The 23,251-nt window shown below is 44.6% G+C and overlaps 2 protein-coding genes across 5 annotated transcripts in view; one reads left to right on the top strand and one right to left on the bottom strand.

Annotated features, from left to right (window-relative positions):
- Nucleotides 1-285: 285 nt before the first annotated feature.
- On the top strand, nt 286-8,439 carry EMC4 (ER membrane protein complex subunit 4). Its single transcript, XM_044275021.1, has 6 exons — nt 286-358; nt 1,563-1,651; nt 2,209-2,320; nt 4,482-4,635; nt 4,959-5,119; nt 8,300-8,439. Exons 2-6 carry the CDS (start codon nt 1,572-1,574, stop codon nt 8,333-8,335), a joined length of 543 nt encoding a protein of 180 aa, XP_044130956.1. The 5' UTR covers nt 286-358; nt 1,563-1,571; the 3' UTR covers nt 8,336-8,439.
- A 50-nt stretch (nt 8,440-8,489) lies between these two features.
- The window catches only part of SLC12A6 (solute carrier family 12 member 6), a 56,119-nt gene continuing 41,357 nt past the window's right edge, over nt 8,490-23,251 (bottom strand). For all 4 annotated transcript variants that reach the window (XM_044274988.1, XM_044275002.1, XM_044274994.1 and 1 more), the window contains 7 exons: nt 20,838-21,033; nt 19,370-19,539; nt 18,482-18,613; nt 18,294-18,401; nt 17,147-17,331; nt 16,927-17,060; nt 8,490-9,432 (listed from right to left, as the gene is read on the bottom strand). In XM_044274988.1, coding sequence (XP_044130923.1) covers nt 9,341-9,432; nt 16,927-17,060; nt 17,147-17,331; nt 18,294-18,401; nt 18,482-18,613; nt 19,370-19,539; nt 20,838-21,033 — 1,017 coding nt within the window. In that variant the 3' untranslated portion in view covers nt 8,490-9,340. The remainder of the gene's footprint in view (nt 9,433-16,926; nt 17,061-17,146; nt 17,332-18,293; nt 18,402-18,481; nt 18,614-19,369; nt 19,540-20,837; nt 21,034-23,251) is intronic.

The following is a 23,251-nucleotide window of genomic DNA, read 5'->3' as shown; positions in this document are numbered from 1 at the left end:
ATCTATAGGAGGAGCCAGGCATTTTTAGAATTGGATAACCCCTGTAAGCTATGCCCCTGTGTGTCCCTTCATTGTGATTATTAACAGAACCCTATCCTAGCTAATCTATCTGAGTTTGTCTGTAAATTACACCCTGCCATCTGGGAACTAATCAGTACAGGCTTCCTGTCCTCGCGACACCACTTCCCTGTGTTCAGACTGTGTAATTATACATATAGACTTCAACAAAATGGCTACCGCAGTTTCAAAGCAGCGGCGCGGGTCTCCGCCTAGCGTTCCCCCTAGTGCAGGAAGCGTCACTTACATGCGACAGTAACAAGCGTCGTATCTGTGGGGCTGCCCTGTGAAGACGCTGACGGTAATTATAGTTGTGAATGGGGATGTACGGGGTAGACTAGTGCCAGCGGCGTGTGTTCACCTCCTGTCCGCTCCTCTTACTCCATCATGGCTTCTCCTGACCATGTGCTCTTATTACAGCGGTGTGGACATCGCCTCCCAGAATGTATATTCCTAACCAGAGCCAGGGATTGTAAAACGCACGGTGGCAAGATGTTATCTCCCTGTGTGAACACGGTCACTGGGCTGGAGGCCCTCCGTGCCCCACTCCTCCTGCACATTGTCACTTCATGAATTCTGTCGGAGGAGGGCAGTGTTCACACTTGCATTGTGGTTGTATACTGCCGCATGGCTTGATCTGTCGTATGAGCAATGCTAACGATGAAGTATGGTATGCTGTCTCTAGTCTCCCCATCCAATCCGATAGGTCCTGCAAAGAAGAATCGCATGTGAACTGAGCCTTGGAGGAAGCCTGATCACACTGTGTCCTCATCCATAGCTCGGGTACATTGCTTCCGATTCTGGCTCGCCTTCCAAATGGCAGATAGACAGGATTCCAGATCTATAACCATTGCTGACATCCGGTGAAGCCAAGTGATGTAATGGTCAGCGAGGCGTTGTGGACACCCCCTTGTAACCAAATCTCCATTCTTTCGATCTCCCTTTAGTGGACAACCGCAGGATCTACATTTAATAAAAGCTCTGGTCACAAAATCTACCAGCCAAGACATTGGAGCACTGATCTGTATGAAAGGGCCACCGTTACACTGTCGGGAGAAGCGTAACAAGCAGCCTGTGCTCAGACGTATAGAGATCGCTGCTTAAAGGGGTCCATTATCCTGTAGATAGGGGATAAGTGTCTCATTGGTGGTGGTCTGACCACTGGGTCCCCCGCCAGTCGCTACAGCTGACACAATACTTACTGCATCTCCATTGAACTCTATGGGACTGCTGAATGAGGCACGCATGTGTGTCTGCTGCTCCATTCTAGTGATCGGTGGGGGACCCAGAGGTCAGACCATCACCAGACACTTATCCCTTATCCTGTGGATAGAGGAAAAGTTGTTGTAATGGGACAAGCCTTTAAATATGACGCATGCTTTCCTGTAAAAGTGGAAGGAGGGGATGCTTTACCGTATGTTTTCCAGTTTAGTGGGTGCAGTCTGTAATGTGACCGACACGGTGTTAGCCATGGTGCAGAATAACAGCTTGTGCTCTCTCATCAGGTCACTGCAATGGCAGCTCCATCCAATTTGGTTGCAAAGAGTGGACGGCGCTTCAAATGGGCCATTGAGTTCAGCACTGGCGGAACCAGGTATGTTGCCACTTATCTCATTATTGGTGGTATAATAGAGGAACCAACCAGTCTAGGGTATGTTATTGCTGCTTACGGGAAAAAGTGATTGCTCTCATGATCACTAATATAACTTGTGTATCGTCCGTTCTGAGAACCTCCAGAACCCACAAGACCTACTCAGAGTAAAGCTGCCCCCGCCGTCAGCTGTTTACCAGGTCTAGCTGCGTGCACCTACTGATGCCCTGCTCGGAGTAAAGCTGCCCCGCCGTCAGCTGTTCACCAGGTCTAGCTGCGTGCACCTACTGATGCCCTACTCAGTGGTACTGATCCACACCACCAATTCGAATGTGTGGTCAATCTGTGGAGTCCATCGGACAGAAGCTCTCTGCACTCACATAGGGTGTCCCAAATGGAGGACCCCTGCTTCTTTATCAAGTCAGGGCATAAGGAACCCCTAATAAACTGACTTTTGTAAATCTCATGTCTAAAGATTTGAGCTCCTCTTACAAACCACCATCCATTCGGAAACCTATCTCCACCAACTTCTTCTTGTATCCCCTTCTTTCTCTTGTCAGGGGCCGGGGTGAGAGGAGCGCTCTGCAGGACAGTATGTATCCAGTAGGATATTCTGACAAACAAGTCCCAGACACCAGTGTGCAAGAGTCTGACAACGACCTTGTGGTGAAGGTAAGGCGATGACCAGGCTTGTGTCAGATCATTATTTAAAGGGCAAGCTGTCACCTTAGTGACCGGTCCGCTCTACCACTAGTGGATATAGCACAAACAATAGTGGTATATGTGTAATATGAAGGATTTTAGTAAACTAATAGTTATAAATCTGCTCCTCCTGCCCTGTGTATGTTGGCTGCCGTCTACACCTGCAGAATACAGGTATTCTTTGTTAGGCTTCTGTTAGCCAAACGGCACATATAAGAGCCAACCTGTCCCTGTAATGTGCTGACCTTTAGGATCCTTACATGGATACATTTTGTGCAGCCAGACAAAGTGCGTGCATTATTTTTATTTTTTTCTGCAAATGGTGCGTTTCAGGCCCTATGCACACGACCCTATATTTTCCAGCATTCAATCTGCATTTTTTGTGGATTGGTTGCAGACCCATTCATTTCGGCGGGGCCGCAAAAACATGTGCTGTCTGCCTCCATATGTCCGTTCTGCCATCCCGTAAAAAAAGATAAAACAAGGATGAGACAGTCCTGAAGTTGAGAGAAAGAAAATGGCGGCATGCACACGGCCGGTATCCATGTTTTGAGGATCCAAGGTTTGCAGACTGCAAACATACATGGTCGTGTGCATGAGTCCTAAGGCCTCTTTCACATGGGCGAGTTTTCCGCGCGGGTGCAATGCGTGAGGTGAACACATTGCACCCGCACTGAATCCGGACCCATTCATTTCTATGGGGCTGTGCACATGAGCGGTGATTTTTCACGCATCACTTGTGCGTTGCGTGAAAATTGCAGCATGTTCTATATTGTGCGTTTTTCACGCAAAGCAGGCCCCATAGAGGTGAATGGGGCTGCGTAAAAATTGTACGCAAGTGCAGATGCGATTTTTCACGCACGGTTGCTAGGAGACGATCGGGATAGGGATACAGAATGCTTAGTAAAAAAATTTAACTCTCCTCATCCGGCTTCTCTTCTGTCTTCTTCTTTGATGACCTGGGAGGAAAAGGACCTTTGGTGACATCACTGCGCTCATCACATGGTCCATCACCATGGTAAAGGATCATGTAATGGACCATGTGATGAGGGTAGTGTTGTCATCAAAGGTCCTTTACCCAGGTCCTGAAGAAAGAAGAGAAGCCGGGCTGCGCGAACAAGTGGATGAGGTGAGTTAAATTATTATTAAAGGGGTTGTCCGGGTTCAGAGCTGAACCCGGACATACCCTTATTTTCACCCCGGCAGCCCTCCTGAGCCTGGCATCGGAGCATCTCATGCTCCGATGCGCTCCCGTGCCCTGCGCTAGATCGCGCAGGGCACAGGCTCTTGTGTTTTCAATAACACACTGCCGGGCGGTAACTTCCGCCCAGCAGTGTGTTCGGTGACGTCACCGGCTCTGAGGGGCGGGCTTTAGCTCTGCCCTAGCCGTTTTACTGGCTAGGGCAGAGCCAAATCCCGCCCATCAGTGCCGGTGACGTCACCGGGCTGCCTGTCAGCCCCATAGAGAGCCCGGTATGTCACCGGAACTCAGAAAAATGCCTTTGCCCTGCGCGATTTAGCGCAGGGCAAAGGAGAGCATCGGAGCATGAACTGCTCCGATGCTCATGTCAGGGGGGCTGCCGGGGTGAAAATGGAGGGATGTCCAGGTTCAGCTCTGAACCTGGACAACCCCTTTAATATATATATATATATATATATATATATATATATATATATATATATTTTTTTTTTTTTTTTAACCCCTCCAGCCCTATTTTACTAAGCATTCTGTATTAAGAATGCTATTATTTTCCCTTATAACCATGTTATAAGGGAAAATAATAAAATCTACACAACACCTAACCCAAACTTCTGTGAAGAAGTTCGGGTCTGGGTACCAAACATGCAGATTTTTCTCACGCGGGTGCGAAACGCATTAAAACGCTTTGCACTTGCGCGGGGAAAAAAAGCCTGTGTGTCCTGCGTTTTATGTTTCCCATAGACCTTCAGCAACAAACTGGAATTTATTTATTTTTTAACCATGAAAACACACCAAAAATGTAAAAGTCCAGAACGTGGCAGCATAAGCCTACAGTATGTGTGACAGCAGCCGAAGTAGGGCAGCAGAATCGGGTGCAGAGGGGCTTTACTTTTTACTAGGAGCATTTGCTGAGGTCTGTTCTTTGTGCAGCGCTGCTGGGACATCGTTATGGGACCAATCAAGCAGCTCCCCATGAACCTCTTCATAATGTATATGGCTGGGAACACAATTTCCATCTTCCCTATTATGATGGTGTGTATGATGGCGTGGCGACCCATACAAGCGCTGCTTGCTATACCTGCCAGTAAGTATTCTTTTCTACAACTGGAGATTTATAATCTGTGTGTTATTAACCTACACTGCTTGAGATTGTTATAGACCAATCAGAAAAACATACATTTGCCGTCATGTGTAGATTCCACACATACTGTATATTTTACACCGTACACACAGGAAGCACTGCCTGTAGGGTAGGTTCCTGACTAGTGAACGCTGCTCTCCATAGAGGTCATGTTCCTTGGCCGATCATTGTTTGTCTCTGCTTTGAACGTGACGACGGCAATATAAACCATGTGTAATACAATGTGTAAAATAAAAATAAAACAGTTTCATTCTTTTCTTCTTAAGCCTTCAAGCTCCTGGAGAGCTCTGGTCAGCGGTACTTCCAAGGCTTTGTGTATCTCATTGGAAACCTTCTGGGACTTGCATTGGCTGTTTATAAGTGTCAGTCCATGGGACTTCTACCCACGCATGCTTCTGATTGGCTGGCTTTCATTGAACCACCTGAGGTTAGTCTTCATTGATGAAATGTGCTGTTGGGTCACACTTGTCTTCAAGCTTCACTTGCTTTTTGATGGTGAGAATATAGCTTTAGCTATGCTACCATGTGGCCCTGCAAGCCACAGCCATATATCCGGTGACCTTGCTGGAAACTGATCGTCACTGTTAGGCCTGGTTCACATGTGACTGATTAGCTGCAGACTTTCCGTCGTGAATTTTCGTGTGACAACGCTGCAGTGTTGTACAGTACCAGCAAGACTGGTGAGAATTTCCGAATTATTATCCACAAGCTGTGTTAATATAATGCAGCATGTCAATTCACACAGCGGATTTCCCCCTTTGCAGTGGTAATACAAGCAGAAGCACAGCAAAATCCGCTGCAGAGTTTTCAGTCACTTGTGAATCCGGCAATAGGCCGGGTTCACATCACCGTTTGAGCTTTCCGTTCTCAGCCATCAGAAGAACAGAAATATAAAGAAAGAACGGATCCTTTGTTTTAAGCATCAGTTATGCTCCGTATCAGTTTGCACTAAAAATAACAGATCTGTCTTTTTTTGAGCATCAGTTTGTGTCACTTCCGTCAGAGATCAGATATTTTGGACAGGAGAAAAAGTCCTGCATGCAAAAACATAAAAAAATAAAATAACTGATCTCTGACAGAAACTGATGCTCCATTTTTTTTTTTTTTCCTGTTCTGATGGATCAGAAAGCTAAGGCTAGTTTTACACCTGCGGTGTGTATTCCGGCAGCCTGGGGTCCGGCGGAGAACCGTACGCATTCTGGCAGATAATGCGGAGGATCGCCTGGACACAAACGGCTGGATGCTGAAGTCTGTGTCCGGACGATTCCCAGCATAACGGAATTCCCACCAGAAGTGTAATGACCACACAACGCAGTTGCGGCGCGGTTGGCACTGTTTACTTAGTGTATTCTCACATAAGTTTTGTTTTCCGTTCTTATGATCAGTCAGAAGAGCAGAAAAATAACGGATCAGGCTGAGTTCATATATGCGTTGTGAACTCTGGAGGTCTGGTCTGGCAGAGGAACAGACTGCCGGTATTCACTGTATCAAGTGTACATATGCCGGCTTTTAGTCAGACAAAAATAATAATACACACAGCATTTTTTGTCTGGTCGGAAAGTGGCCAGATGCCATTACAGTGAATGGTGGTGCACAGTGATATTTGACGGTCGGATACAGTAACCCTGGGTTCACACGTGAGCGTTTTACAGCACGTTCAAACGCGCTGTAAAACGCTTAAGACATGAAAACCAATGCTTCCCTATGGGAAGGGTTCACACCTGGGCGTTTTACAGCGCGTACGAACGCGCTGTAAAACGCCCGACGCTCAAACAAGTACTTGAGCTTCTTTGGGGCGTTTTGACGCGCGTTTGTGGCCATAGGACACTGCAGTCAATGACACAAACGCGCGTTTACTATTACAAAAAACGTGCATAAAAACGCGCGACAAACGCGCGTTTGAGGAACGCTCAGGTGTGAACCCAGGGTTACTGATGCTCAAAATAAGATCGTTTATAAAAAATAAAAAAAAATAAAAATGGATCAGACAGAGTAGAAGAACAAAAAACTAAACTGTGAAGTGAATGCACACTTACTGGCTGCATGACCATTAACAAGACAGACTAAACAGTGCAGTCTGTAACACAACTGCATATTGTGGCGCTGTACCATTATACTGTATCAAGCACTAAAGGGAATCTGTCAGCAGTTTTGCCCATGTTAAAAGGGGTTCTCCGACCTATTCTTAAATTAGGGGAACTTTAATTACCTGTTATTACAGGTATACTTACCCTCGCAAAGCAGCCCTTCATAGGATCCTCTTCACGGTCACGTGACCACTCTAAACGGGGTTTCCAGGCCTCCGGTTGAGCGCAGTCTTCGTTTCCTGCCTTAGGCAGGAGACGGAACGTTATCGCTGACGTCACCACCTCCTGCAGGCCTTCTCAGGTCCCAACTCATGTACATTACTGCGCCTGCCCCGGGACCGGACGTCTTTTCAGTGCTTCTTTGACAAACCTGTACTGACTGACACACAGCGCAATGTAAGCACTGTGTATGAGTCTCAGCATAGCGATCACCCACAGAGGCTGATCATTATGCTTTATAGGTCACTGTGGATGGCAAAGGGGCACTGGATGGTATTCGGGGCACTATGGACGGCGGTCACTGTTTTTAGGGGCCCCGTGGAGGTTACTGTTTTGGGCGTTCAGTATAAGTGATAGGGCTCATGCACAGAACCATATCCGTTTTGCCGTCTGCAAGTCGCGGATCTACTAAATAAGGTTACTGTCCATGTGCGATTCACATCTTTTTGCAGTCCCATTGAGTTCTATTGGTTTTAGATCTGCATTATGAGGACCAGTATAGGACATGTTCTATATTTTGCAGAACTGACATTCGGATGTGGAAAGATAGAACATGTCCTATTCTGGTCCTCAAAATGAGGTGCTTGACTCCATAGAACTCAATGGGACTGCAAAACATGTGGATCACAAAATGGATACGGTTGTGTGCATAAGGGTTTAGATACACACTTCAGCAGTCAGGATCATACAAGATGGGATTAGATATACACTTCAGCAGGCAGTATCGCACACAACAGGATGTTTATCAGGCACACATACAGTATAGGATTAGATACAGATGTGATTGGATGTGCTTGCCAATTCCAGCTGTTTATCTCACTCTGGAGATGGTGAGGGAAGATCCTGTAGACTGTCAGTGATGGGATTAGATACACAACTCAGCAGGCTGTATCACACAGGATAGGATTAGATACACATGTGAGGGCAGAGCCTGTGGACGGTCAAGGATGGGATTTAGACACTGGGTGAGAAGTAGCAGGCTGTAATGGGGATGAGCCTTCTTAGCATTGTTGGTGATGCTAGGGAGGCTCATCCTTGTTGTGGCCAGCTGTTGGCTGACCACGAAGCCCGCCCCCGCGCCTTTCTTTATGATTTTTAAAGACCTCTGCTTGCCATCAATGAATGGAAATATTCTTGCATACAGCCACAGGCTGAAAACCTGTCCTGATCATGTCCAACTGTGACAGCTGGAGATGAACACCTTTTATTCAGGATAAATGACTACATTTGTCTCCTCTAAGACATACAAGTAGGATATATACGGATGTGACCTCCAGCTTACCTTTCTTTTCCTTTTGCAGAGGATGGAGCACAGTGGAGGAGGCCTTTTACTATGATGGTCTTTGTATAGCAACATATGCAGTGCAGAAGTTGGCCTCTACTTTTTGGACTCGCTTCCTAGTTTCTGTTCTGTACCCGTCTAATAAATTATTGCACACAATGTATCGTATGGATTCTGTTGACAACGCTATAATAAAAATCACAGCCAGCTCTATAGAAAAGGTTTTATTCCAGCTTTTGGAACATCCTATAACAATGAACGAAACGGCAAACAATGGTAAGTGTTGTAGAGGGAGCCCTAGCATCATACCACTGACAAGCGCTTCTTCCCACAAGAGAATGTCCACACCTCGTTAACATTATTACAGAAACAACTAACACACGGAATGGCGCCTACCAATAAATTAAAACTGGGCGAATTGTTCTATCCCACTAGACATAAAAATGTGCAATACAAATGAAAATACAAAACTTTTTCTTAGTTCATTCTTCTGCTCAGAGAAAGAACTTCTGATTTTAAAAGAAGGTAACGTTCTAAAACTCCCTATAGAATGACATTCCCACAGTCCGAGGAAATGAGTGATCCATAATTTGGAAAGGAGCTTCCAGAAAACGAAAAAAATGCATATTGAACAAGGTAATATGAATTGCCATGTTTGGAGTTAAGGCGTGCCAACTCATTGTACCCCTACAAAAATGAACCCCTGTTTTCTCTAACACCCCTATGAAAACAGCTCTAAATAAGTGGGGTTCTTTCTGCTATACCGTACAAGCATTTCATGCTTGCTGCTGTAGAGGAATCCTGGGTCAAGATAGGGAAATGCTGTTCTATTCATCCCCTTTGTTACCTATTTATGTGCATTCAATAACACTTTTTTTGGCTTATAAATGGTTAAAAAGGGTTTAGGATTTTGTTCTTTAGTTTTAATCAGTTTCCTAATAACCCGTTGCCCTCACAGAAATACTTCTAGGAATGGTGTATGTTCGGTAAAACAATCCACACATACAGATTTCTGTTGTCTTCTGCTACAGTTGGAGTAATGCACCTTGGAACCTATGTCTTAGGAATAAATGGTAATGACCTCCGTTCCACCACCTCTCACTAGCAACACACGCTCCAGGCCTTCAGTCAAGACTTCTAGAAACTCCATATCTGGAGAAATGTTTGGTTAAGGAAAAATAATAATAACATTTATTTATATAGCGCCACAATATTCTGCAGCGCTTCACAAGTTCATATACAAAACAAAAATAACTGGATAATATGCAACTAAAACACTAGGAGTCAGAGCCCTGCTCGCAAGAGCTTACAATCTATGAGGAATTGGGGGGTGACACATAAGGTAGTGGATTGTGATAAGTAGAATTCGAGCCCTTATTGAACAGACAGGAGTGGTGCCGGCTGATCTGCTTCAGGTTTGGGACTACTAGAGCAGGCATCCTCAAACTGTGGCCCTCCAGCTGTTGCAAAACTACAACTCCCAGCATGCACTATCAGCCTACAGCAGGGCATTGTGGGAGTTGTAGTTTTACAACAGCTGGTGGGCCGCAGTTTGAGGAATTATGGAGGTTATTAATCTTAGGTCGCTAACAGAACAGAGAGCACAAGTAGGGTGGTAGATGGAGATGTATGGAGGTGCAGCACTGTGGAGAGCTTTGTGGGTGAGAAGTTTGAACTGTATTCTGTGGTGGATGGGCAACCAGTGAAGTGACTGGCACAGGCTAGTAGCATCAGTGTAGTGGTTGGATGGATAGATGAGCCTGGCTGCAGCATTTAGAACAGACTGAAGGGGGGAGAGTTTAGTGAGAGGGAGACCGATTAGTAATGCGTTGCAGTCGTCAAGACGAGAATCAAGGCAACAACAAAAGTTTTTTTTTTTCCATTTCCACCGTAAGAAAAGGGCAGATTCTGGCGATATTCTTGAGGTGCAGACGACAAGAGCGTGTAAGGGATTGAATATGGGGAACATTGGAGAGATTGGAGTCAAATGTGGCCCCAAGACAGCGGGCATGTTGCACAGGAGTTATGATAGTGCTGCAACCGAAATTGAAATATCAAGTTTAGGCAAGTTAGTAGATGGGGGGGAAAGACAAGTGGTGCAGTTTTTGAGAGGTTCAGTTTTAGATACAGAGAGGACATGATGTTAGAGACAGCTGCCAGACAATTATTGGTGTTTTGGAGTAAAGCAGGGGACGAAGTGTATAGTTGGGTGTCGTCAGCATAGAGATGGTACCGAAAGCCAAATCTACTGATAGTCTGTCTGATGGGGGCTCTATAGAGGAAGAAGAGTAGAGGACCTAGTACTGAGCCCTGAGGAACTCCACCATCAAGAGGAAGAGGAGAAGAAGAGCCAGCGAATGATCTACTAAAGGAGCGGCCAGAGAGATAGGAAGAGAACCAAGAGAGAGCAGTGTCCTTAAGGCCAATTGAGTGGAGTATGGTGAGGAGGAGTTTATGGTCTACGGTATCAAATGCTGCAGAGAGATCCAGCAAAATCAGTAGAGAATAGTCACCATTTCTTTTTGCGGTTAGGAGATCGTTAGACACTTTAGTAAGGGCAGTTTCTGTAGAGTGAAGAGGGCGGAAGGCAGACTGTAATGGGTCAAGTAGAGAGTTTGCAGAGAGATAGCTTATTAAAAGGGTTTCTACCACCAGAAATACTGTTATGTAGCTGACTGACATTAGCGTTGTGCTAATGTTAACAGTATGTTTCTAACATTTGTCCCTGCAGCCGTTTTTGTAAAATAAGCACTTTTATAATATGCTAATAGAGGCTCCGTCCACTCACGCTTTATCCCGCCCAGGTCCCCTGTTCTGCCCGCTCCCGCGCCTCTTGATTGATGCCACAGTCCACCTCATCGTTGACTAAATCCCGCACCTGCGCCGTTCACTTCTGTATTCGGTGCAGTGAGCGAATGATGTGCTCCTGGTGCCAGATTCCCCACTGCGCCTGCGCCGACTACGTCACAGTGAGGAAGTCAGCATCAAGAGAGCGGCCTTCACTCACTGCGCCGAAGACAGAAGTAAACTGCGCAGGAGCGGGATTTCGTCAACGATACAGTGGACCGTGGCATCAATCAAGAAGAACGGGAGCGAGCCGAACAGGGGACCTGGGCGGGATAAAGCGTGAGTAGACAGAACCTCTAGGTGCTGATTTTACGCCCACATAGCATCTAGAGGCTAATTAGCATATTATAAAAGTGCTTATTTTACATCGCTAATGTCAGTCAACTACATAACAGTATTTCTGGTGGTAGAAACCCTTTAAGCGAGCGTAGACAAGACGTTCAAGGAGTTTAGATATGAAGGAGAGGTTAGAAACAGGTCGGTAGTTAACAGCACAGGTCGGGTCAAGAGATGGTTTCTTTAGTAGTGGGGTTATAATAGTGTTTGAAAGAGGAGGGAAAGATACCAGAAGAGAGAGAGAGAGGGGTTAAAAATTTTAGTTAGGTGAGTGATGACAGCCGGGGAGAGGGACTGGAGGAGGCGTGATGGAATAGGATCACTGCTACAGGTCAAGAAGAAGAAAGAAGCCTGGAAACTTCTTCCTCTGTTAGGCCCCTTTCACACGGGCGAGTTTTCCGTGCGGGTGCGATCCGTGCGGCGAACGTATGGCACCCGCACTAAATCCTGACCCATTCATTTCTATGGGGCTGTGCACATGAGCGATGTTTTTAACGCATCACTTGTGCGTTCAGTTGAAATCGCAGCATGCTCTATATTGTCCGATTTTGACGTGACGCAGGCCCCATAGAAGTGAATGGGGTGTGTGAAAATCGGATGGCATCCGCAAGCAAGTACGGATGCGGTGCGATTTGCACGCACGGTTGCTAGGAGACGATCGGGATGGAGACCCGATCATTATTATTTTCCCTTATAACATGGTTATAAGGGAAAATAATAGCATTCTGAATACAGAATGCATAGTAAACCAGTAATTTAACTCACCTTAGTCCACTTGCTCGCGAAGCTGGCATCTCCTTGTGTATCCTCTGCGCTGAAGTTGAACAGGACCTGGGGTGAGCTGCTCCATTAAATATCGGTTAAGGACCTTCGATGACGTCACTCCGGTCATCACATGGTCTTTTACCATGGTGAATCACCATGGTAAAAGATCACGTCACGTACCATGTGATGACCGGAGTGACGTCATCGAAGGTCCTTAACCGATATTTAATGGAGCAGCTCACCCCAGGTCCTGTTCAACTTCAGCGCAGAGGAGACACAAGGAGATGCCAGCTTCGCGAGCAAGTGGACTAAGGTGAGTTAAATTATTATTATTTTTTTTAACCCCTCTAGCGCTGGTTTACTATGCATTCTGTATTCAGAATGCTATTACAGTATTTTCCCTTATAACCATGTTATAAGGGAAAATAATACAATCTTCAGAACATCAATCCCAAGCCCGAACTTCTATGAAGAAGTTCGGGTTTGGGCACCAAACATGCGCGATTTTTCTCACGCGAGTGCAACGCATGACAATGTTTTGCACTTGCGCAGAAAAAAATTGCGCATTTTCCCGCAACGCACCCGGCTCTTATCCGGGCAAAAAAACCGACGCCCGTGTGAAAGAGGCCTTATAGGGTCAAAAAAGGAGAGAGAGCATGTGGAGGGATTGGAGGGAGGAGGATTCACATTATTTGGGGATAAAAATATACATTATGTGAATAGGAATAATTTTTACAATAAAGAATTGCCCAAGATAATGAAAAATCTCGGACAAGGCCCCCAGTAGCCAGCATATTATACTCACCCCTCCTGATGTGGTCCTCCTGGTGCTGTTTGTTTCCAAACTGCAGTGGCGATTGCTACCCATTATAGGGCAGGAACGCAGCTCTGCAAAAGTAAAGATGCCATCCTCTGGGAGCAGCCGAACAGTGAGCGGGATCGCACCCCTCATCCCTGTTCCTGTCAGGCTGCTCAGCCATGACAGAGGAACACATCAATAGTACCTATTGCAGAGAGTTATTAGCTTTCTGTTCTTCTGATGCATCAGGAGGGAAAAAAAAAAAAAAGACGGATCATGTTGCATCAGTTGCCATCAGTTTTTTTTTTTTAGAGAGAAAAAAAAACTACTTCTATCAGTCTTTAAAAAAAAAAAAAAAAAATCTCAGACGGAAATGGCTCAAACTTATGCAACAGGATCAGTTTCCCTCCCTTTCTTTTTGATTGATCAGAAGAACGGAAAGCTAAACAGTTATGTGAACTCTGATCACACATGAGATATGCTGTCAGGCTGGAGCACAGTGAGGCAAGGCCTCACCCCCTTCCCCCAAGTAGACGCAGAAATTGAGGCAACCTGTCCTAGTTACATTCTAGGATGGGTTGCTGGAAGCCATGTTGAGAACATGCCCCAAGAAACCCTTTAAATGTAGTTCTTTGTGTAAAGGTAGTATGTGTAATTTCATACTGCATGTGGTTCCTGGTAGTGTTGATTAAAACAATACCTGAATAGTAAAAGTCCATTTCACCATACAGAGTTTTCTTCGATATGTAAATAAGAAGGCTAGTACCCCCCTCGGTGCACTTCAGCATCGCCGTATTCCATGTATTCTGCCCCTGACTGACAGGCATCAGCATCCTTACACCTAGCCCTGTAGTAACTCGCCATGGGCCACAATTGGCGCATGTGCAGAAAGCATATATTTTCAGTGGAGTTTTGCCAAGAACCATCGGCCCACATTTACTATGGTGTGCGTGAATTTTGGCTTAGGGCTCATGCAGACAAATATAAGGGTCCCGTGCCCCATAAACTCCGTATCACGGATGCACATCCATTGACTTGAATGGGTCCACGATCCACAAGATATGGCCAAAGACCAGAAATGTTGTATCCGAGCGGAGGCACAGATCAGAAGACATCTCCTATCTTTTGCCGTATCTTGCGGATTGCAGACCCATTCAAGTCAATGGGTCTGCATCCATGATATGGAGTGCAGACGGCCAGTGCCTATGCATTGTGGACTGCCATTTGTGGTCTGCAGCACAGGCACGAGTCCTCTGTATGAGCCCTTATTGTGCGCCAAAATCTGGGTATATTTGGTGCAAAATGCTGCACTGAATTTTAAACAAAGCAAATGAACCAAAAGAATCCACTGTGCTTCACTAGCCAAGGGTTGTGGCTTGGCCGTTAAGAGCTGTGAATTGATATAGGTCGTTTTGCGACAAGATTTTGGTACAAAATGCGGACGTATGTTGTCCGTGTTTTCCACTGGCATCACACATACCCATTGACTTATATGTGTCTGTTCACACATCAGTATTTTTTTTTACTGGGTCAATGAAAATAAATTAAAGAGACATGCACTACATTTTTCCGTGATGTGGCCCACACCCATTATTGTCTATAGGTTCATGAAAAAAAAAAAAAAAACAGACACCACGGATGGCATCTATGTTTGGTCCGTTTTTCACTAACCACTAATAGGAAATGCTTTGGAAATTAACTTTGAGCCTAGGAGTGTCAGTGGAATACACACACAGGGCAAAAAGCGGACACGGACCAAGCATGGATAAAACGTACAGATTTTTTTCACAGACACGGATATGTGAACGAGGCCTTAGGCAAAAGTGTCTAGCCAAGCTCCAAATGTATTAAGCCTCATTCACACGTCAGTGATTTCCATTAGTGATTGTGAGCCAAAACCAGGATTGGAGCCTCCACAGATATAAGGGAAAGATCTGCACCATTTCTATGTTTACAGCCGCACCTGGTTTTGGCTAAAAATCACTGATGGAAATCACTGACCGAACACCGACTGTGTGAATGAGGCTTTACAGAGTGTCAGCCACTGATCTGGTGCATTGTTAGGGCTCGTTCACGTGAGCGGATGCCGTGCGGGTAATCTGCTGCGTGAAGGAGTGCCAATCCCCGTTCCGGACAGCAGAGACATAGAGCAGTAACATGACTGATAATGCTCCGTGCCTCTCTGTGATCTTTTTACTGCAAAATCACAGTGTGATAAAGTTGTCCCCGTGATTTTGTAGTAAAAAGATCACAGAGAGCATTATCGGAGCATTATCAGTCATGTTACTGCTCCATGTCTCTGCTGTCCGGAGCGGGGCTTGGCTCTCTTTCACGCAGCGGATTCCACGCATGGGATCCGCTCGTGTGAAAGAGCCCTTAGACTGCTTATCTACATTTACGCTGATTATTAAAAAGTTAATCCTGGTAAATTCTGCCCCTTATGTTTGCTATAATACAAATCACTGAGCAGTGATAAATGGGGCGCAGTACAGTTTTCATGGACTGTGTCTGCCATTAGCCTCATTACATGACCCTTTTTATAATCTCATGCAAACCATTAGATTACTGATAATCTGGATGAAGATTATACACTTGCCAGCTGCTGTTTACCATGGGCTGGAGTAATATCACATTACGTGCATACATTTCTGACATATCAGCTATGTGCTGGCTAACTTTTTGATACAACATGGAGCTATACAGAATGGGGTGATTTATCAAGCCCTACACTCCAGGATTCTGTGTTTACAAAGTCGCAAAAAGTGGGCTTTGATGAATTTTTTTTTGTTTAATTGTGCAAAAATGTACTTCTTATGTTTTTAAATCATTCGTGCCAGTTTTAAAAGGGGGTGTGGCTATCTATGTTAATGAGGTGTAGGCCAGATTTAAGAAATGAAAGTCACACAAATGTTGCACGTTCACTCCGACAGTAGGTGGTATAAAAACAAAACATACTTTAAACTCAAACAAATCTGGGGAAAATAATGCCAATGCAGACTCGAGCAAAATCCCTTCTGTGAGGTGTACATACAGAAGTGATGGTCATAGGGATCAAACTGACAGCATCATAGAGACCAAGGATGCTGCAAGTACAGGTCAGTTAAACTCAAGGTCAGGCCATGCGAGTTAGGCCTCATACACACGACCGTTGTTTTGGTCCGCATCAGAGCCGTATTTGCGGCTTTGATGCAGACCCATTCACTTCAAAAGATGCGGACAGCACTCTGTGCTTTCCGCATCTGTTGCTCCGTTCCGTGGTCCGCAAAAAAAATATAACCTGTCCTATTCTTGTCCGTTTTGTGGAAAAGAATAGGCAGTTATATTAATGGCTGTCCGTGTCGTTCCGCAAACTGCGGAACGCACACGGATGCCATCTGTGTTTTACGGATCCGCAATTTGCGGACCGCAGAACACACAACCGTCGTGTGCATGAGGCCTAATACAGATATATAATACGTCAAAACATGAAAGTGTGAACCCAACCTTACTAATTCTGTAAGATTTAGAAAGTATAAACTTTCACTAGGCAGTCTAAAAATGCAGCCCATTTATCAGTGGCGGATGCTGGGTGATAAGTCCCTTAGAAGGTCCAGTCTAGTTTATGCCACATATTAGTTGGCTTAACTTTGTGCCAGAACTACGCATCAAAATTTGGGCACAGGGCTGCATCTTAAAATCCATCCCTTACCTACAAAGCTGTGCCCACTTGTTGGATGCCACAGAAAAAGTGCCTAAAACCTTTAATAAATGTGGTGTAAGGCATGTATGCCAGACACCTGACACATCTGCAATAGTAACTCTGTCCTGTTGAGTGGATTTGTTCCATCACGTTCTGTCTGCACTGGTTCTTATATAAAGGAGGCGCATGTTACCCATCGTGAACTCATGTCAAAGGATACAGTTTTCATCACCCTGAGCGTTGCGTGGGGGTCCAGGCATATTCAGCAAAACTAGTTTAGCATCATGAGATTTGTTGACAATGACTTCATTTAATTTAACAGCCGTGTGCATGCGCCGGACATTTGATTGATCCCTGCAAAAAAATAAAAAATAATCAATGAGAATCAGACCAATCCACATAGAAAGCTGCCTAATGCACAAGCGTATTTATTCTCTTACGGACGCATGCTGAGCAAGTCCTGGAAACTGGGCATCTGCTTGCTTTGGGCTACACGCACAGATTGGTGTTTGTCTTTGGTCCATGTCATATGTACTCTCTCTGGGGCAGCGTCTGTTTCATCATCATCATCGGAGCCCACACTAGTCAGACGCAGCATGGAATTTCTATCCTTCACTAACTGGGCCTAAAAGTAGAATAGAGACGGCTCACAAACTCTTCATTAACTTCCTACCAGGCTTGTATGAACATTTTTTGGCCACAGTCAAGAAATAAACATGCACTCGGCAGTCCTTCACTGTAGTACAGGCTATGGGCCCATGGGCCCTCCCTGTTGACATGAATTTCAACTGAACACATACCATACACAGGATTTTGCTTAACCAAAACTACCCCCCCCCCCCCACTAACCAAGTGATTTTATTTTTTTATTTTTCATTTTTGTGCTCCAAGAGCTATAACTTTTTTATTTTTCCCATCGATAGAACCGTATTAGTCCTTGTATTTTGTGGGACAAGTTATAGTTTTTAATGGCACCATTTTGGGATGCACAACTTCATATCCTATGCACTGCTGAAGGATGCGCTTAATTTATGATGAGGCCTCGACAGTCTATGCGCCTAAAAAGTAAAAAGTCGAAAGTCAAACGAGTTTGCGACTTTTTAATACTTTTGCACAATAAAAACACCTTTTATTTGTGCGGGACGACTTGTACTTTTCATCGCCATCACTGTAGGGTACATAACACTTTTTGATTGCTGGTGGAGAATAAGCAAATAAAACTGCAATACTGGTGGGGTTTTTTTTACCAAGTTTATCGTACGGGAGAAATTACATGATAACTGAGTAGTGCGGGTCATTACGGAAGCTGCGATAACAAATATATGGAGGGAATTTTATTTTATCAGTTTTATCGATTGAAATGCTTTTCCATGTTAAAATGCTTTATTTTTGCATAATGGTTACATTAGCGTCAATGGAATTACATTACTGTTAGAATGTCATTCTCTTCCACTCCAGAGGTCTAATGTAACACTTTGTGGATATTGCATTTCATCCTAATCTCCTCGCATGTGTGACACCATTACTCAAATCTGGCCACAAATTCTACAGAAGCTGAGGACATGAAATGGACAGAAAAATTCCCACCTCTCGTTCTCTATCCGTTTTCGAAAGTCGCATTTGCCGCAGCATCTGTGATCGCTGCTCCATCATAAGTGTCCGCTCATATGTATAGGCTGAAATGTCACTGTCATGCTGTATAAAGGTAGAGGATTCAATCAGATTGGACATTTGTATGTTTCCTGCTATTAGGTTTAGTTTTCTTTCTTACTCACCATCTCCACTACCTCCACGTCGGCCTGAATACGCAAGTGGTAGAGGAAGGTGGCCAAATCTTTCTTCATCTGTATGCTGTTATCCTCCATTTGGGCCACAGTGAAAATACGGATCTTGCACTTTCGCCACACCTGGTCAGGTTATACCACATTAATACAAAGGTAAAAATACATAATAAATACCTTTTTATTACCCGCAGTGACCCTCGGACGTGAGCATCAGATAGCACATGCACAAGTGCTGGATTTCTTAGAGATTTAGGAACAAGTTATGCACAAAAATCAGTGTAAAATGTGCCTCTCACTCATGTGAACCGGGTTTCTGGAAACAATGGTCCACATTTACTAGTGCGAGTACCTAGATTTTGGCATACGGTATTTTTTGTACTATAAGATGCACTTTTCCCTCCAAAAGTGAGGGAAAAGTGGCGGTAAGTCTTATAGTCTGAATGCTAATGTTTGCTTCCAGTGTGTGAGTGTGGTTTAATGGAAACGGGCATGGCCTAATACTTAACATTCGGTCTCAAACTAAGCCAACCAACAGGTGGCATGAAGTTAGACAAACGTGCCTAGCCATACACCACATTCATAGCCCAGCCTGTGCCACCGTGATAAATCTGGTGCAGGTTTATGCCATGTATAGTAAATCTTATCTAGTGTTTGCATGCTTATTACACCTGAAAATTCAGAGGATTAGCCAAACTGAATGTGCAAATCTGCTGCACACCTGCAACAAAGCTGCAGTTGAAATCTGAAGATACAGCATTGATATATGTACAAACCCATAGAGATCTTGTCTTTACAGTAAATACAGAAGACAGATGGGCAGTAAAAGTTTGCATCGTTCTGAGGCAGATGCTAAAAGCAGGAAGGTACTTTCAGCCATACCTTGTGTTGTTTCAGGAGGAAAGGCAGCAGCATCAGCATCCCTCCATCATGTACCACCCACCACACATCTATGTGACCCTCTGCTAGAGCCTCCCGGGATCCAGGGAATAAGGATATGTTCTTAGCCACAAGCAGAGCTTGGCGACCAGCCGTACAGATACGCACAGTGGCTGGAAGCAAAAACAAAAGTTAAAAAAAGAGAATTTCACAAAAGTAACGTCACCAACAAAAATTTCACAGCCACATAAATTAGTTAAATGCACTCACCGACAAAAATAATAAAAATAACGCACCAAGGAGAATGGAATGAAACTTTCTATGTGTGACTGTAATGATACAGATATATTTAGGTATATAGTATATAAGTAAAAAAAGCAATATGATACATTTATTGGGGAAAACTGTATAATTGAAAGGAGCCTCTAGGACCCTGTTGGGCACCTCTAGCCTGGATACAAGATGAGACACACAGATTTCATATTGTGTCCTCCAGCACATTTGCCCATAGAGGTTGCAGCTGGGCCGGTAGATTACTGAAGCTGGTGTCCCGCCGGTCCCATAAATGCTTGACTGATGATAAATTTGGAGACTGGGCTGGCCAAGAAATAGTGCAACCCTTGCTGTGTGTGGACAAGCATTATTCTGCAAAAAAAATGCCAGATGGAAGACCTGCCATGAGAGGCAACACATGTGGCTGCAGGATGTCCTGTGTATATCACTTGTATGCGATGGCTCCCCAGGTCCCACCAGCAGTTAGGCTAGTGTGTCACTCCACAGCAAAGGCAGGACTGGAGCGCTCACCACGAGACATACTTCAACTCGACCATTGTGGGATCCCAAACAGAATCTGGATACAGTCTATAGCAGTCCAGGTTGCTGGCTGTCAATGGCAGGACACGTAATAGCCACTGTCACAACTAATTTCCATCTGCTAAGCACCTGAAAATGGTTTCGGGTAGAGACGGGGGATGGGGGGTGTAATAAAGTTGCCACCTGTGTCTGGATAGTGGTCAATGAAATTGTATGAGCTGCTCATGCTCGTCAGCGGATTAAATGATCCTCCATACTGGTGGTCTGTCCAGAGCCAGTTTGCTGTGTGTGCGTTGTGCGTGCCCTCACATAACCCCTGCTCCCCACACCTCCTAAAAGGTAGGTGAGAACAGCCTAGATGGTGGGCAATTTGTCGAAATGACCATTCTGTTTGTCTCAGGCCAAAGATCTGCCCCCCTCTCAAGGACAGTCTACTGGGCAAAATGTCATGCACGGATAGCACTGGATGATCTCTCACTAAGAGGTAAACTACCCAAAAGTACCCTCTGAGAGCCTTTTAATAGGGTTGAGGAGAAAGCACTTACGCCCCCTTGTGGCAAAACACAGTGTCTAATCAGACCACACCTGTAATCATTTTATTTACACTGGATAAAAGTAATAATGATTTTTAAAAAAAAACTGAAAATTGCATTCTTACTGATGAATGTTTTCCAGGCCCGAGAGTCATCGCTCTGCCGCCACCCGCTTGGCCAACCCATGATTACTGTATTGTGTCTCATTCCACCAAGACCACAAGATTGGATGAGGTGGGATAAACCTTCCTTTTTTTTCTGTGCTACCACCACTTGGCAGAAACCTTTGACTCTTTCCTGCTCCATCAGCTGCTTCAATGCCTATAAAGGTAAGAATATATATACAATCGTTTATGTGCAGCACAGTGCTGTATTTTCCATCTTCCCCAATTAGATCACGTTTTCTCTAGAAGAACTGGTCTACTACCAGGGGCTGATTGGCCATAGACCCTACAGGGAAATTTCCCAGCGGGCCACCCAAGCTCTCCTGATGACCTCAGGCCAGGTACATAATGATCTGATGCTCATCGTCCAATATTGCCCTCCTGAACTCAACTGTATTACCATCTTCAGGACGATGATACAGTTGAATACTGTGGAGATGTGCTGCACTACTGTAGTATTTGTTTCTGGTGCGGTGGTACTGTCTACTTCTGTTGTCCCTGCCTACTTATGTTGCCCTGCCTTCTATCAATTTTGTCCTGGCTACAACATGGGGCCTCTTTTCGTTTTTTTTTTTCCAGGGCCACTTTAAGTTCCTAGTCCGCCCCGGTCTACTACTACGTTTTACACTGATAAACCTGCTCTTTCATACCAGAGACAATCTCCATTACATAACTAATGTGGTAACACACGTGGTGCTCATCGGTCATGTAACACATAGCTAATAAGCCTTATCTTCCGCTTTACTTTAGTTGTAAAGGCTTATGGGATCCCTAAAGTCTCTTTGGAGAGTACTTAAAGGTGTTTTCTCATCTTGGTAAACACTGGCATATGACTGTGACCCCCAAGTGAACACACATAGGGCCCCGGCTCTTTTTTTTTTTTGTGGTTTGGGCTACCAAAATAATTTTGTTTTATTTTTCATGATACATAGAGCTTGATAGGTTTCTTACAGATTTTTTTTTTCCTTTTTAGTTTTATTTGGGAAAAAATGTACAATAAAAAAATAAAAAAAAAATAAGAAAAATTATAGCCCTTTGTTTTTTTTTTTTTATTAGCAAACTGACACCAAACTAAATTATTAAGTTCCCTAATTTATGTTGGCTGTTTTTATACCTAATGAATACGAATCATGTTCTTAATTTAAGACAAATTTACTATTCTGGTACATGGACCTTTGCAAATTTGGAGTATCGTAAATCCTGCACCAGATTTACACTAGAATTGCGTCTGTGTGCCCAAAAAAACACCTAGTCTAAGCTTACAACGCCTATAAGATGCCGCAGTTTCACTCAAAAAAAGCTGTCACTGTTATTCAATACATTCCAGAACTCTAAGGCCTCTTTTACACAGGCGTTGCAGGAAAATGTGCGGGTGCGTTGCGGAAACATGCGCAATTTTTCCACGCGAGTGCAAAACATTGTAATGCGTTTTGCACTCGCGTGATAAAAATAGTCATGTTTGGTACCCAAACCCGAACTTCTTCACAGAAGTTCGGGCTTGGGATTGGTGTTCTGTAGATTGTATTATTTTCCCTTATAACATGGTTATGAGGGAAAATAATAGCATTCTGAATACAGAATGCATAGTAAAATAGCGCTGGAGGGGTTAAAATAAAAAATAATTTAACTCACCTTAGTCCACTTGATCGCGCAGCCGGCATCTCTTCTGTCTTCTTTCTTTGCTGTGTGCAGGAACAGGACCTGTGGTGACGTCACTTCGGTCATCACATGGTCCATCACCATGGTAAAAGATCACGTGATGACCGGAGTGACGTTACCACAGGTCCTGTTCCTGCACACAGCAAAGAAAGAAGACAGAAGGAGATGCCGGCTGCGCGATCAAGTGGATTAAGGCGAGTTAAATTATTATTTTTTTAACCCCTCCAGCACTATTTTACAATGCATTCTGTATTCAGAATGCTATTATTTTCCCTTATAACCATGTTATAAGGGAAAATAATAATGATCGGGTCTCCATCCCGATCGTCTCCTAGCAACCGTGCGTGAAAATCGCACCGCTCATTTCTATGGGGCATGCGTTACGTGAAAAACGCAGAATATAGAGCATGCTGTGATTTTCACGCAACGCACAAGTGATGCGTGAAAATCACTGCTCATGTGCACAGCCCCATAGAAAGGAATGGGTCCGGATTCAGTGCGGGTGCAATGCGTTCAACTCACGCATCGCATCCGCGCCGAATACTCGCCAGTGTGAAAGGGGCCTAAGGGTTACATAGCATCATAAATCAATATAATGCTATGCAACCCCGTCAGTGCTACGTAGGTCAGGATGGGAGCTCTCACAGACACGCTGCAAGTTCAATGCATTGAAGTCGCTCGTGTGAATCCAGCCTTACACCTACAGATTACCTCTA

Source organism: Bufo gargarizans, chromosome 1 (genome assembly GCF_014858855.1).
Source record: "Bufo gargarizans isolate SCDJY-AF-19 chromosome 1, ASM1485885v1, whole genome shotgun sequence".
NCBI lineage: Eukaryota > Metazoa > Chordata > Amphibia > Anura > Bufonidae > Bufo > Bufo gargarizans.
This window is presented reverse-complemented; position numbering and strand designations above follow the sequence as displayed.